The 15,737-nt window shown below is 34.3% G+C and overlaps 1 protein-coding gene and 1 long non-coding RNA gene across 2 annotated transcripts; one reads left to right on the forward strand and one right to left on the reverse strand.

The window, feature by feature from the left end:
- Positions 1 to 4,953: 4,953 nt before the first annotated feature.
- On the forward strand, positions 4,954 to 7,374 carry LOC116116518 (WAT1-related protein At1g25270-like). Its single transcript, XM_031402582.1, has 7 exons — positions 4,954 to 5,147; positions 5,551 to 5,613; positions 5,945 to 6,061; positions 6,146 to 6,398; positions 6,572 to 6,730; positions 6,847 to 6,998; positions 7,092 to 7,374. Exons 1-7 carry the CDS (start codon positions 4,954 to 4,956, stop codon positions 7,372 to 7,374), a joined length of 1,221 nt encoding a protein of 406 aa, XP_031258442.1.
- Positions 7,375 to 10,554: 3,180 nt separating this feature from the next.
- LOC116116520 lies at positions 10,555 to 11,662 on the reverse strand. Its single transcript, XR_004125818.1, has 3 exons — positions 11,330 to 11,662; positions 10,891 to 11,004; positions 10,555 to 10,646 (listed from the first exon to the last, which is right to left on the reverse strand). It is a non-coding gene; the product is annotated as an uncharacterized LOC116116520 (long non-coding RNA).
- Between the last annotated feature and the right edge of the window lie 4,075 nt (positions 11,663 to 15,737).

The following is a 15,737-nucleotide window of genomic DNA, read 5'->3' on the forward strand; positions in this document are numbered from 1 at the left end:
ATCTAAAAATAATAGCATATAAGGTGGAGAGATACAACATGAGGAACAATGGTGGGGTTGTCACCAACGAAGTTTTTGGAGCATGCGTAAGTGTAGCCTTCGACTAGTTAATGAGTTTCCAAACATGACAATTCCTGCAAAGACAAAAAACAACAAAGAAAATAAAGTAATAAAGAAGCATTTAAAAATGTGGGTTGCCTCCCACCAGTGCTAAGTTTTAAGTCTTCAGCTAGACTGAATGCAAATATAAAGTTCAAGGTAGTTGAAATGTTGGCGGTGCCTTACATGACCCTCGCCATTCAGCAACAAGTAGGGTATCACGAGGTCCCAAGAAGGCATATTTGAATTTAATACGCCATTTCCATATGCACAAGTCTTTTAAGAACTTAGCATAGGCAGGTATGTGCTTAATGACATCTAGAAGTGGAATACCAATTGGCCATTGTCTAAATAGCTCGACCATTTCCTCTATCCTAGGATTTTTTTAAAGTTGGATGTATTATGCGATTCTAGGTATTGGGGAAAAGGTTCTATCGGCATGTCAAATGCAAAGGATGATTCTTTCTCCCCAACTTCCTCGTTTTCATGTCTCGGCACACCTAATTCTATGGTTGGTTCTCTTTCACTCCTTTCGGCTTGGTTCCTCTCTAGGCTCTCTTTCTCTTCAAACTTAGCATATAATTCCCTCTCAGGCCTAGCTTGTTCATGACACCCCATTTGGTAACGTGCACCATTGGGATTACCTACAACTTGACTCGACAAATGGCCTTCCTCTCTCCTATTAACCGCTTCAGCTATTCGACCAATTTGGGTCTTTAGCTTACTAATAGATTGGGAATGTGAGTGTATTATCTGATAATGCTGCTCTAAGTCATTAAACCTAGCATTCATGTCCTCCTTTTGTTCTTGTATGGTTTGGAGCATTTGAGCCATCATTGATTCTAGTGAATCGGGCACTAGAGTAGGCTGTTGGACGAGGGGTGGAATCCTAGGTTGGGCGGGTGGTTGGACTGTATACATGTCCCAATAATTGCCCTGCTGATTGGAGGAACTATATGACATATTGTAGGAGACATTCTGAGATTGTTCTTGCTTCCATGGAAAATTATGATGGTTATGCCACTTTCTATCAAATGTGTTCGAATACGGATCATTCCGTCTCTGGAAACCTTATGCAACTTGCACTTGCTCCTCAAAAGTGTTGGGAGCTGGTTCCTCAAATGTGAACTCAACAGCTAAAAGGTCTGAAGGCATAGAAATGACATCCTAACTTGTCCTACCGGGTGGTGGTTGCCTAGAAGCTTGCCTTTGCATAGATATGAAAGTGTCAAATTGATAGGCTAAAGACTCCGACTTGGAGTCGATATTGTCCAAGGGAGATACCTCATAAATGCCACCATTCCTAGGCGACTGCCCTATGATAGAAAAATAAATGAGTGTTGAAAGTTCAACTAGTTGAGAATTGTAAAGAAGATCCAAGAGTGTTGATCCTGATCTCGCCCATACTATAACAAGCAACCGAGAGCTCAACTGCTCATGGTGGTGTTGACGAAGGCTGAAAAGTCAGAAATGGGGCTGGTCATAGCAAAGAGGAAGTAACTGACAGCCAGATGATGTGAAGAAGGAGCGGAAATGACCAACGGACATCCCAGAATATGAACAGTCGCAACTCGTCAGAATACGTTAGTTTTCCAGCGGGTCTTCTGGCAAATGGTGACGAAAATGAGATCCAAAGGTACCGATCTTAGGTGATGGGGAGTAAGGTCTTGGGGAGATGACAGGTCACCAGAAAGTGAGTGAAATCGTGCCGAGAAGTCAAAGAGTCGCCAGATCAAGGTGATGGATCTCAGCGGAAAGAGGGGAGATTGGCGCCAGAAATATGAGGGGAAGCTGATGGGGTGATGGCCAGTACAAAAGGAGCTTAATCGGCACCGAAAAACAGTGCAAACACTGGTGGAAGGTGAAGAGTTGTGACGTGGAAACGGTGGTCCATCGCTGGCGTGGGATGAATGACGGTGGAGAGTGGCTGGTCGGCGTGAGAAGGCGAAGAGTCGCTAGCCTGGAAGATGAAAGGTCACCTAATTTGTTCTTATCCACTAATTTTGAAAAACAGAAAAAAAGAAAACCACTGTAGAAAAAAGCCTGTGGTTTTAGAAATACCATTGACAAACTTTAAAAATTCAAAGTAACGAGTAGTGGAAACTGAAATTTTGAATGTCTTTATATGGAATGGAAGGATAAGTTTGATTGTATGAAGGCAGGGGCGAATCCAGCCCATTTTTGGTCCACCCTCAATTTTTTTTTTTAAATATTAATATATATAATTTTTGGATTTTGATCCACCCTAATAAAAATATTAATATATAATTATTTTTTATTTTGGCCCACCCTAAAAAATTTTTCTGGATCCGCCGCTGCATGAAGGCATGAACTCTGTTTTATGAAAACCAGCCGCCAGAAGAGCCATTACGTGTCAAAGCCAGCCCAGGGACTTTAAGTTTTTATTATTAGTTTTAAGAATTCTAATCTGTCAACCCAATCTTATTAAATCCTCTCCACTGTCACTTTCTACTCTTTCACTTTCCTCCAATCTAATCATTCAAATTACAGCCAAATCCTATTATTTTAAATTATTTACTATTTACACCTTATTCTAATTATTTACCTATTTCAATCAATTTTCAATTTTATCTTCTTCAACGGTTCATGGTTGTTTAAGAAATTAGGCATTCAACAATTTTAATTTATTTACACAATTAGAAACATTACCAATTCATTTAAACTTTATAATTATTGAACCCATTTCAATCTTAGAGATTATGTGTTTATATAAATGCTTATTACTATGTAAATCACATTGCCACAAATTTTAATTTTCTTAAATCTTTAATATCTATAAGATTTAGACAATGTATAGTAAAAAACAAATGTCGATTGACACGTGACCGTAAACTTATTAAAATAATTTGATTCTATCTTTTTAGTATAAATGATCGCTGGAAAACAAAATAGATTCTCAATATATAACTCACTCAATTTTGAATATCCTTAAAGTTCAGTAACGGTATTAACGAAAAACTGATTATTAAGATACTCTGTGTGTTTGTGTGTGTGTGAACGTTATAGGTGTATATATACAAAAACATTTGGCGTGATAAAGTTTATTATTTCACAACAATAGTGTACATCTTTATATATTTCTCAAAAACCATATATATATATATATATATATATATAGAAGAACTAAACTGACATAAAATTCCCAAAATTTCCTGAATATATCGATAAATTATGTCCCCTTTAACAATGTGACACATATTACAATTTTTCCTATAAATAAGCTTCCATGGTTTCAACTAGAGTTAGTACTCTTTAATCTTTCATTTCCTCCCATAGATAATATCAGGTTATTACCATCTTAAGTTCTTTTCCATTTTATCCTTCTCTCGATCTACTCACATCTCAATTCCTAGCATTCTCAAAGTCTCTACTACTTCTTTTACTGTGATTTTTCTAACCTTTTTTTATTTATATTTCCACCTTTCACACATAATCAAATCAAATCTGTAGGAAAGAAACTATTACAGAAGAATTAAAGTGAATGAATTAGTTTTCCTTTTTCATAATTTCTTTCTTTTGATCCAAATTCATTACAAGTGGCCCACACACTAATGACCTACCAAATTCCACCGCGCGCCCAAAAAACCAAAAGTCACGTGGGTCCACCGCCTTTAGTTTAGTCAACCCTTCCAACCAAATCCCAGTTTTTTCTTTTTCTTTTTATTATTTGTATTTTTTCAGGAATATTCAAATTTAACCTGATACTCTTTTATTTAATTTAATTTTTATATAATTATAATCTTCTCCATGACCCGGAACCTACTCCAATAATTTGACAATTTTAAGAAGTTTAGTTTTATAAAATGATATTAAATTAATTACAAGTGTAATCTAAACCCGTACTTTTGACAGGTAATAATAAAAAATCTGGATAATTGGGTTTATTATCATCCACAGAAAATATAGCAAATTTTCTATAAATAAATAAAAGGAGTAGAGAAAAATGATTTAATTGTTTACGTAAATGTAAATGTAAAGAGTGAAGTTGAAGAAGAAAGAAGGAGGAGGAATTGGACAAGAATCTGTATAAATTAAGCGTCAAAACCATACATGTCATTTTCATGACTCTAACAGCATTATTTTATAAAGTTTACTTACCCAATATATATATATACACAAAAAGCAACATGCATAAAAAACACATGCTAATGAATTGATTTTAATGATACCGTTTTTGAACTTAAACTTCGCCATTTTTTTATAATTACGTGTTTTGTAGCTGTATGGCACACAGTTTGAATAAATATTTCAAACATGCATGTTTTAATAATAATGTGTCATGCACCAATATCCTTACTATTAACACCACTTTGCTTAGTAAACAAGCAAAATTTTGATTTTAATCCTTTTTTAACTTGTGAAAGCCGATTTTAAGACTCCACCATTAATTTTATTTCTTTGCTTAGTAAACAAGCAAAATTTTGATTTTAATCTTTTTTGTTTATTTTTTATCATATTATTTTGTATGAAGATATTTATAAAATTTTCTTGTAAATGTACGGGAATTGAGCATGTAAAAGCATGAGAATTGCTAGCATGCATGAGTCACGTGCCAGGTATTACACATAGGCAGTCAGCATAGTCTTGACTCTTTCGACTTTACTAGGCCGATAAAAAGTCAACAAAAGTATTAATGCATGGCGGTGGCAGATGTCTCTTTCATTCGCACGTGGCGATCCCAACTCAACACGTGCGCCTTCCTGCTTCTCTGCTATCTCCGGAGGATGCGTATGAAATGACGTTATTAACAAAAGGCAAGCCCTACCTCTTACTATAAAAACTAACACACTGTCGCTGCCATTTCATTCTCCTTTTCATTTTATTATTCGAATTATGGGTCAGTTTTGTAATTGCATTCAAGGGTCAAAGCCGGCTTTGATGATGGTTGTGGTTCAGATTGTATTTGCAGGTGTAAATGTTTTATACAAATTAGCGGCTGACGAAGGAATGAGTTTGAGTATTATGGCTGCTTATCGACTGATTTTCGCCACGGCTTTCATGATCCCTCTTGCTTTCTTTCTTGAAAGGTTTGCTCTTTTCCTTTTCACATATTCTTTCTTTAATTCTTATTTCAGATATCAGAAATGTCAGTTAAAATTCTTATATATTCTCTAAACATTCTTTTGTCTTTCATTTTTACTGTCTTTTTTCTGGGTCAGCGTTGTCTTCATAGTGATTTCTCTACTGCTCTTGGAAGTTACCTCACTTTGTCCTCCATTTCTGTTTGGAACTTTCAAGAGAAAACAAAAGTTGTTACCAAAAAGAAATTAATATTATTGAAATCACGAAAATGCAGGAAAAGGTTATTTCTCTACTACTATAAAATTTTATTAAAAATAAAAAAAATTAAAAGAGGAGTAAAGGTTTTATACGAAAATTTTGAATGTAATATGCTTCTTTAATTAGTTATTTTATTTTATTTTTTTGCAGGAAAAGCAGACCAAAACTGAACTGGAAGATACTGTTTCAAGCATTTCTTTGTGGGTTATTTGGGTAAGTTGATGAATGCATGTTTGCCAATTTAGGAAGTGCACTAATTCACAAAATGTTGCTTTATTCATATAATTCTCGACACGTGTGGTTAGTAGAGAAACAGGCAACTAGCTGTATATCATGCACCGTCTCTGTTTATATGCATGGCCATGAAGCACGTGACACTTGTTCTTCTACGCTGCATACAACAATTTTCTAAATTTACGATTGAAATTTAATAATAAAAACAAAATTAGAGGTGCATATATAGTATTGTATATTTATCAAAATATATAAAAAATTTCGAATTTAATTAGTTTATAATTAACATTTAATAGTACTTGAGTTGCAGGGGATCATTAACTCAAAATTTGTACATGGAGAGTTTGGCCTTAACATCTGCAACTTTTGTTTCAGCCATGAGTAATCTCATTCCAGCAATTACCTTCATTTTGGCCGTTTCATTCAGGTTAAAAAATAGAAAAATTAAGATACATATTGAAATATTTAATTGATAACTTTAATTAATTGATTTTGATATGGATGATGACAGATTAGAGAGGGTGGGAATACGAACAAAGGCTGGAATGGCAAAAGTGTTGGGAACACTTTTAGGAATAAGTGGAGCGATGCTCCTCACATTCTACAAAGGAATTGAGATTAATCTTTTCTCAACAAATGTCAACCTTCTTCATCATGGAGCTTCCAATTTCACATCTCCGCATGCAGAACCCAATAAGCGCCTTATTGGCTTCTTGTTGGCCATTGCCAGTTGCCTCTCCTTTGCCCTGTGGTTGATTATTCAGGTACCTTTTTCAATTAAATATAAAAGAATTACAGTCTGTAGCGATGCCCAATGATCGTCGTAAAAGCCTGCATGTTTTCGCCTTACTGTAAAATTACCTCGGGCCATTATGTGCAAAGATTATTATTATTATTTTTTTAATTTTCTTAAAATATATATTTTTTATTTTTGCAGGCTAAGATGAGTGAAAAATACCCATGTCAATATTCCAGCACGGCATTGATGTGTGTGATGGGAGCAATCCAAGCTGCATTTTTTGCCCTATGCAAGGAAAAAGACTGGAGCCAGTGGAAGTTGGGCTGGGATTTTAAGTTATTCACTGTAGCTTACTCGGTAAGTTCCAATTAATAATCCACTTTAATTGCACCATTTTTTGTGTCATTGAATCCTATTTAACTTTGTGACAAGTTCATTGTAACAATTTATTCATTGGGTAATTTGTGCTGCAGGGAATTGTGGCTTCTGGTTTAATGGTGACCTTGGTATCTTGGTGTGTGCGAATGAGGGGACCTCTATTTGCATCCATCTTTAATCCTCTTATGCTTGTGGTCGTAGCCTTTATTGGTTCTTTAATACTCGATGAGAAGCTACACTTGGGCAGGTAAAAATCAAATTAGTATTTAATTTTTTCTAAGATATAAAGACCCTTTAAAAATATATGGTGAAATTTAAGAAATTTTGTTTCGTATTTCAGCATACTAGGTGCAACATTGATCGTGTGTGGGCTTTACGCGGTGCTATGGGGTAAAGGAAAGGAAATGAAGAAAAGAACTCTATTAGTGCCAATTGAAGGTTTTGGAGAATCTAAATTAATTGATATTGTTATCACCTCGCAAATTGACCAAACTTGTAATACTAGTAACATGGTTGAGGAAAATGAAGGCAAAGAAGAAAATAACATAGTTGAGATAGAGGTAAATGGAGGTATATTTCCAAGAGAAAAAGAAGAAAGCGATTCAAGGGGTAATGGTATTTGATGGAGATATATCAATAAGGAATTAAATTTCTACGCATGCTGAAAAAATGAAATGTATGTATTTATAGTAATCAGACTGCCTATACAACAATTTCACTTACCAACTAAGTTAGTTGGTTTTCGCAGAAAATTAATATAAACTCTCATCAAAGTTTGTACTTAAAATTGTCTATCACATTGTTTTGTATGTTCTTTATTTATTTAGTTACATTTTCGCTATATTACTGATTGTAGAATATATTATTAAAAATCAGAGTAAAGGCATAGCTACCACCAATGTTTTAAAACCCAACCTGGGGTGAAATCCGGCAAAGTTTTCGGGTCCCAGGCGGTCAAACCAGTTTATAAAAACTTTTAAAATTCAGCAAATATACCCCTAATAATTATGTTAAGTCCATATATGTTTGAAATTTAGCAAACACAACCCAAATATAAATCGGCCAGTGACTAGTTGTCGATGGGGAGACCCCAGATGCAACCTCAATTGTCTCTTGAGACCATTCCCCTTAAAATACACCCAAGATCTGGTCGAAATAGGTTTGATTTTGGTCAGATCTCACCGACGCCAGTGTCGGCATTCCAGGTCAAATCTCGTCGACAATCCTCCCCATCACCCATAAATTACTCCCCTCTTTGTCCCGACTAGAACCCACCTCACCTCACCTCACCCCACCCCCGTTAGCCTCGCCAATCGCCGGCAAAAGCCGGTTGTTGCCGTCCTCAGTTTTGTTTGATTTTCGGTCAATTTACTCACTGGAAGTCAACTCCGTCACCACCACCGCATTCACCTCACTTTCTCTTCAAAAGCCCCAACACCCCGGCCATCAATTGTCAGCCGATCATCCTCCCAAATCATAGGGTTTTGGGTAAATAGGAAAAATATAACCCAGCCCGTTGAAGCTTCCGGGTTCAGGTTAAATCGGCCGGGTCGGGTCGGGTTTTAAAACATTGGCTATCACTCTCTGAATGAGAGTAAACTGGCAGTCAAATATAAACAATGGGGAAAACAAATTAACGTCTACAAAATTTATCCAATTAGATTAATCAGGTATTGTCAAATATTTGTGGTTTTCCTTCTCAAAATAATCACCATCATATCAATAACCATCCTTTTAACAGGTGGTTAAAAAAATAATTACTTTTATGGTTAATTCTAATTGGATGGTTAACAATAGTAGTATGATGATTTTATATCCATATTAGTATCATGAGTTGGTTAGATTGTCCCATGGTGAAATTAACATCGTTAAATTTTATTATTGGAATCATGAAATTTTCAATATAAATTAAGGAAAATTTTCCTTTGAGGTTATGTAAAGGAAACAAGTATGGATTACCATCTATTTGGCTAGAAAATCACCTATTTATATTTTAACAATTAAATGAATATAAAAGCAAATAACTACTTGTTATCTTTGATTTTGTATTTTGTGAATCACCAGTTAATAATTGACCTTTGACTGGCACGTTAAAACCTTTAGGATGTCCCACACAAAAAATGATGAGTAATATTACATATACATCATTTTCATACAATATTTCTCATACAACATTATGTGGCAAGATATAATTGGCTAATTTAAAGTTAAAATTAAACTTTCACCCAATCATATCTTGCCACATAATGTTGTATGTGAAATGTTGTATAAAAATAATGTATATGTAGTATTATTCAAAAATGATATTGCAAGATGTCTCTCCTCAGGTTACCTTTTATCCTAAAATTAGAATAATATAATAGTTAAATCCTAGTCATGTAAAATTTCCTTAGAGGTCTTGGGCACCTAGTGAAACTGAGTGACGTGTTAAGGGACGGTCAATGCGTGTGGCCCGAGGAAGTTAGAGAGGCTTGTCCCCCAGGTGATCTTTCAGTCTCCTTTGCCTAATATGGTTTATGCCAGAGACACTTCGGTTTGGATTACTAAGGAAAGAAGAAAAGTGCAATATTCCTCTAGACAAGCTTGGCGGGACCTTTCCCCTACTTATGATCAAGTGCCTTGGAAATCCCTTGTCTGGAATGGAACTTGCATTCCCCGTCATTCTTTTATAGTATGGCTTGCTATAAAGAAAAAGTTTCTTACGCAAGACAAAGAGTGTTTGAGAGATGTCTTGTAGTCTCAGTCTCTAGAATTTTGTGTTGTGTTATATATATATATATATATATATATATCACTTTAATGGCTAAACTAGGACCAAGATAACTCCCATCAATTATCTTTAACCTCCTATCAAAGATTAAGATAGACAATTAAATAACTCTTTCATAAACCACCTTCAACTGCATAATTATGGCATATGACCACATCAATCTTACATTATCCCACTTGACCTCATGTCGCAATTTGAAAATTACTGCATATGTGATTAATCTGAATATGGCTATAATATTAGTTATAGCAAGTATTACTTACATAAAAGCTAAACATGAATGATCTTTTTTCTAGTTTTCACATTATCGGCAGTGTCTTCGGGAAATTGAATGCCCGCCCCTACTAGATAAAAAATACATGATAAATTGAATGTTCTTATTCCACTTCGATATAAATTACTGAATGTCATAATTTGTGGGTATTTGTGATATGATGATGCTATCAGGAAGTCTCTTCTCTCTCACAACACAAATCATAAATCAAAGCTCAAATATGGGAACTTCAGATGTAAAGCCATGAGTAGCTTGGTAAATGAGCCGAGTTACAATATTCCTATAAGGATCATTCTCCCTTTTCTCCTTTAAATAAGTTAGGCATTTCTCCACCTCAGACTTCACTTCTATATACAATTCATGAGCCTTCTTTCTGTCTTTTAGTTCTTGCTTCCTCCCTTACACAACACAAAACAAGAGAGAAAATAAACTAAATCCCTGCAATCATTTCTCAATGTTCAAAACTGCTTAAGGCCTATAAACAAAGACATATTTGATCTAAAAGGGCATCATCAGAAGTGAACTTGAACAATGTTGAATGATCATACCTTGTGTTTCAATTGGCTTCCCGAAATAATAATAAAACCTGCCGGGAACTTTTGGTAGACATATTGGCACGTGCACAGGTTGGTTTGCCACCTCCCCTTTCACATGAGTCCTAACACAAACAGAAAAATTTGAAAGAATGAACAGGGTAGGGAAAAAAAAAGCACGCAAAAAACTTGAACACAAATTAACAGAGGCAAGTGGAAATTCTTATGATACCTTGCTTTCACAGCCTCGTCAGTCAATTCTTCTATTTGAGATTTATAGTAGGGAATTTTCATTAGGTCATTGTAGTCAAAAACTACCTGAAAAGAATGAATATGCAACCAAATATCAGTTAAAGTTAGTGACTGAGGATGCAACTATGAGAACAGGTCACACATGATACCAGGAGATAAAAGGTATACATAAGATCATAACAGTCTTGTACTTACATGATCACAAAATAACTTTCCACTACTCCAGACAGAAAAATTTATGTACATGATGAAAATTAATAATTGTTAACAAAGACAACACTGAAGAGAAAAAGATAGTTTGCTAGTTTACTTGAGCGAGATCGTCTTCTCCAATAGTACCAAAAGGTATAATTTTGGCTCCAAATCTAGCTGCCATCCTGACAAACTCAGACTCTTCTGGTCAAAATAATTTGTATTCTTCACCCTGAGAAACATCATCAAGGATTTACACCCTCGCAACTTAGAATCAAAATTAGAAAATGATAATTGCATTATAGAACAAGGTTTATCATTAACTTATTTGAAGATTACTTTTGTCCTGATTGGCCAGAAAGTAGGGCTACTCCTGTACATCACCTTCTCAAATTTTTAATAATTTCATATGGCGAGCAGAAATTTGAGAGCCAAGAAGAAATTAAAACTAATTTAAACTTGCAATCATTCCATTGGCAAATAAAATTTTAGACACAATAAGCTTATTTCTCTAGATGAAGAATGGACATTGGTGGATAACTGTTGAAAGACGATACCTTGCGATGAACAGCTTCTCGAATGCCTCCTGGATATAATAGGACATAAGACTTTGAAGACATTAGTTTGAAGAAGTTTATTGCTGAGACAGGAACTGCACCCATTAATCTGACTGTATAATATTGATCTAAGTCTGGTAATTTTCCCTCTCTTGACTTATAGAACAACATCGGATGTGCTATGCCTCGCAGAAGGATATTCCTTTCGATCAAAAAGTGTGGTATCATTGGAATGACATCAAGTCCTAATAACATGTGATATCCAACAAATAAGACTGGTCCCTCTGAAGGAATTCCAGAAAGACCCCTCACAATCTTCCCATCCTCTAAAGTTGTCAATAATATCTCATTTTAGGTTGTAGTAAAAACAAGTATAAATGTCAACTATATAACTGGAGAGGCTTGCAAGGATAATAGAAAAACAAACCTGTCATTAGCTCAGCATAGAAGAAAGGCTAAGAGTTATTTTATAGTTCTAGAACGTTTCGGACCTTGAAACTTCAAGGAGATTGATTGTAATTACCATACTTGAAATAAAGTTTTATATAAAAAATAAATACCATTTTTATATATAAAACTCATACCATTTTATATAAAATGATTATGCTCTATGCATAAATATAAGTTTGGACTTTAATTTTTAAGTGAAATAATAAGCATAGACTACCTAAAGAGTAATTAAACTAATTTAAAAATTCAGAAAAAAAAATGTGATCACAAAGGATTTTGGGTTTTAAAAGGAATCCCACACCATATTGAGATTCTGTAATGTAGACGACATGAATTAAATGTGTATGTTAGTAACATTGGCACAGACACGGAGTCGGTGCCTGACCCCCAAAAAAAAAAAAAAAAAAAAAAAAAAAAAAAAATCACCTCAAAACACATTATTAAAAAAAAAAAAAAAAAAAAATTAATGGATGGTATCAAATGATTGACACAAAGTAAATATGAACTAATGAGAGAAAGTGATAAGTTGTCAATCCTGGGTTGGACAAAATTAGAACAAGATCAATATCGGGATTTCGGGCTGCAACAACTAGTGCTAGGCACGCTCCAAGGATTCTCCAACATATATGGATCTATTAGGTGAATGCTTATTTTCTGTACGTACGATTGTTCAATCATTCATCACGTAAATTGAAGGATGTTGATGTAAATTTAGACACATGGTGCATGATTCCATATGATAGGCCATAGAAGCATGCTTCTATTATTTACGTACTTCAATCTATCAACAAATACTTCAACCTTGTTTTTGTTTCAAGCTTAAACTTGAATGTGTTTGATATTCGATAGATTTCATGTGATTATTCAAATCTCATAAACATTTTGATGCTATTTAAACTGATTACTGAATAATTGAAATTATTTTTTTAAAAAATAGACAAAAAAGAGGGATTTTGATCAATTATGGGCATGTTCCATAGATTATTTGAACAATGTTATTTTTAAAAAGTATTTTAAATTGAATTGATTTGGATTATCGAATATGATCAGATTCTAAAATGTGTTTGGTAAAATATCTGAAAATTATTCAAAGTTTGATAAAATGTTGGAATAATTGTTTAGTACATTTTTTAAAAAAGGCTTTTTAAAACAGAATAGTTGTTTGATACATTTTTTGAAAATATTTATTATTATTGTTTTAACTCTCTAACTTGTTAATTTAGTTAACATCCTACAATAAAATTTTAAAAATTAGCTAAAGTACCTCAGTCACCCAAGAGACAATTGGCTACTGGACGACAGTCGGTCGTCAAAGAAAATAACTTATCAGACTGGATCTGGTCGACCGTGTGTCGATATGACTATTTTTGGCAGAATAGTCAGATTTTACATGAATTTTGTGTAATTTTTGCCTGCTTGTAGACTCAGTTGTAAATATATTCATTATTTATAAGTACATAAGGGAGAGATGGATATTGTAAGTTTGTATCATCATTAATCAATCATAAATATATATTCTTCTATTTAAAATAAATTCAACGCTAATTGGCTCCTTTAATCCCATGTTTACATGCATGACAATGGTGATGTGTTAATTTGTAGACTGAAAAAGCATATAATTACGTACAATAACAGGATTAAATTTATTATAGAACTAAAACCTATGCGAAAACTAGTACAACTTTGGAAGTGCAATTAAATATAATTATTCAATTCCCTTGAGCTTTTTTACTTTCAATCGTTGAGATAGATTCAGTTGGGGAGTTGACACTAAAGAGCTGGCGAATCTCCGGAGTTCTATTATCATTCAATGGAAATCCTTTAATCATATCACACTCTCTTCCTTCATCATCATCACCATGTTACATGGATTTTTTTATATATATTTCACTGCACATCACCAAATTCCAAGTTTCCATTAATTTATATAATAGGACCTTCTTAACAATTAAAATTTCCCAACAATGTATAAAATGTTAGTAACCTGCCAAAAACAACCCTGTAGCACGAAGGCTGATGATTCTCTCAACAACCAGTAGTCGTGGAGGATATCCCATTACTACTTCCTTTTGCGGCAGAACCCCATATTTTTTGCAGAGGTCCATGACAGCTTGAAGCTTTAGATTTTTGCCGCGTTTTCCATTCACTTTACTTTTTCAATACTAGGTCTTCCGGTTCCAGCATCCAAACATCCCTCCATGTCTTTGAAGATACTAGAGTTATTATAATAGTTAGTTAATATTTTTTTTAATTGATATTGGAAATATATATATAAATTGAAGACGTACGGGGAAAGTTAAGCCATGGCATGACCCAAGAGAGTGACAGTAGAACCGGTAGGCATAATATTGTGAGTTCCCATTCAAGAGGTTCCATGGTGAAATCTTTAAGCCCTCCATTACAATCACCACATGTTTACCGATGTTTGTAGCTGAGCCAGCAGTGACTCGCCCGCCCTGATCTCATCTCATCATCTCCTGCTGATGATCTGTCGCTTCCATCAAAAGGCCCTGCCTTTGTTGAGTATAGTTACAAACCATTTTTCCAGCTAGCTGATCTATATATTTGCCAATACAAAAATATTCAGTTTAATGTAGAAGAAATATTTATGAGAGTAAGGGAAGGCATTTGTGTAGATGGGAGTCGAATTTGTCTTGTGGGAAAAGAAAATAAGTTCTGGCAAAACAAAGTATGAGCAAGTGTTTTTGAAATAACTAAGCTTTTTCTGAGGAATTAATACAACATCTGATTTGACATATATCTATAGCCAATGCAAGTGCAGAGTGATGTACAATGAAGCCAAGTTTGAGACTTTGTCAATTACTATGCCAATTATGCTCGGCTTAAAATTTTATAGTGAATGTATCTATAAAGGAATTGTCTCGTTACTGCAGAATGTATCGTAGCAGGTCAGATTATCTAAACACTCAACGCCATGCAATTCATTTTATGTTGCCATTTAACTGTTTGGATTAGTTTTTCTAGTTCCTTATCATAATGGTTATAAGCTTTGATGTATCTCAACTAAATAGTAAGATAATCCTTTATTATTATTATTATATTTCAAAGGAACAAAATAGACATATACAATTTAGCATTTGATAGCCAATATTTTTTTAACATTTCTAAACTCATAGGTTTCAGAATATTAAAATGAAGGCTTATTTTCAAAAACCTCCCCTAAGGTTTAAGTCATTTTCAAATTAATAACAATGTATCAGATTTCATCAAAAACCTCTCTATGGTTTATACAATCCTCAAATACTCCCTAGACCGTTTTCTAACGAAGATCTTGGACTGCAAAGATGAAATGTTCATTATGCCCATATAAAAAATTAAACTAAAACAAGTAAACGACTTTTTCCCACCCAAATAATGGCTTAATGATACTTTTTCACCAACAAATTTTTAAAATACCACTTTACTACCCAAATTATATTCCATTTTTTATTTTGGTATCTTTGCGACCCCACACCACCACTATTATCTCCCCCGATCATCACTCACCAAAACCCCTCAAACCCTACTCTCGTCGACCCTGCCAATCTCTAGCATCGATGATTAGGGTTTGCGTAGCTCGCCCTCCCAAGTCAAATTTCAATCAAGTTCAACCAATAATCCAACCTTCTACCACCAAGATTCATCAACCTCCCCTCTTTAAAAGTCCTATAGTTTGGATTGAGTTTGCTTTCTGTTCACCGCCGGAATAAATTTGGATAGTAAAATGATATTTTAAAATCTATTAGTGAATTATCATTAGCCATTATTTGGGGGGAAAAAGTCATTAACTCAAACTATAACCATAAAAAGTATAGAAAACTAAAATTTAAAAAAAAAAAAAAAAAAAAAAAAGGTGCCAACAGTCACTTGACAACGAAACCTTGTTGGATTAGATCTGGCCAAGCCTAGCCAATGGCCAAATCGGTGGCAGCATGGCTTGATTTGCCACACAAGGCCG

This window comes from Pistacia vera, unplaced genomic scaffold (genome assembly GCF_008641045.1).
Source record: "Pistacia vera cultivar Batoury unplaced genomic scaffold, PisVer_v2 Contig779, whole genome shotgun sequence".
NCBI lineage: Eukaryota > Viridiplantae > Streptophyta > Magnoliopsida > Sapindales > Anacardiaceae > Pistacia > Pistacia vera.

Coding starts and splice junctions, on each gene's coding strand:
- LOC116116518 (XM_031402582.1), top strand. CDS start 4,954: ATGGGTCAGTTTTGTAATTGCATTCAAGGGTCAAAGCCGGCTTTGATG. Junction 6,731..6,846: donor TATTCACTGTAGCTTACTCG/GTAAGTTCCAAT, acceptor TTTGTGCTGCAG/GGAATTGTGGCTTCTGGTTT. Junction 6,999..7,091: donor GAGAAGCTACACTTGGGCAG/GTAAAAATCAAA, acceptor TTCGTATTTCAG/CATACTAGGTGCAACATTGA.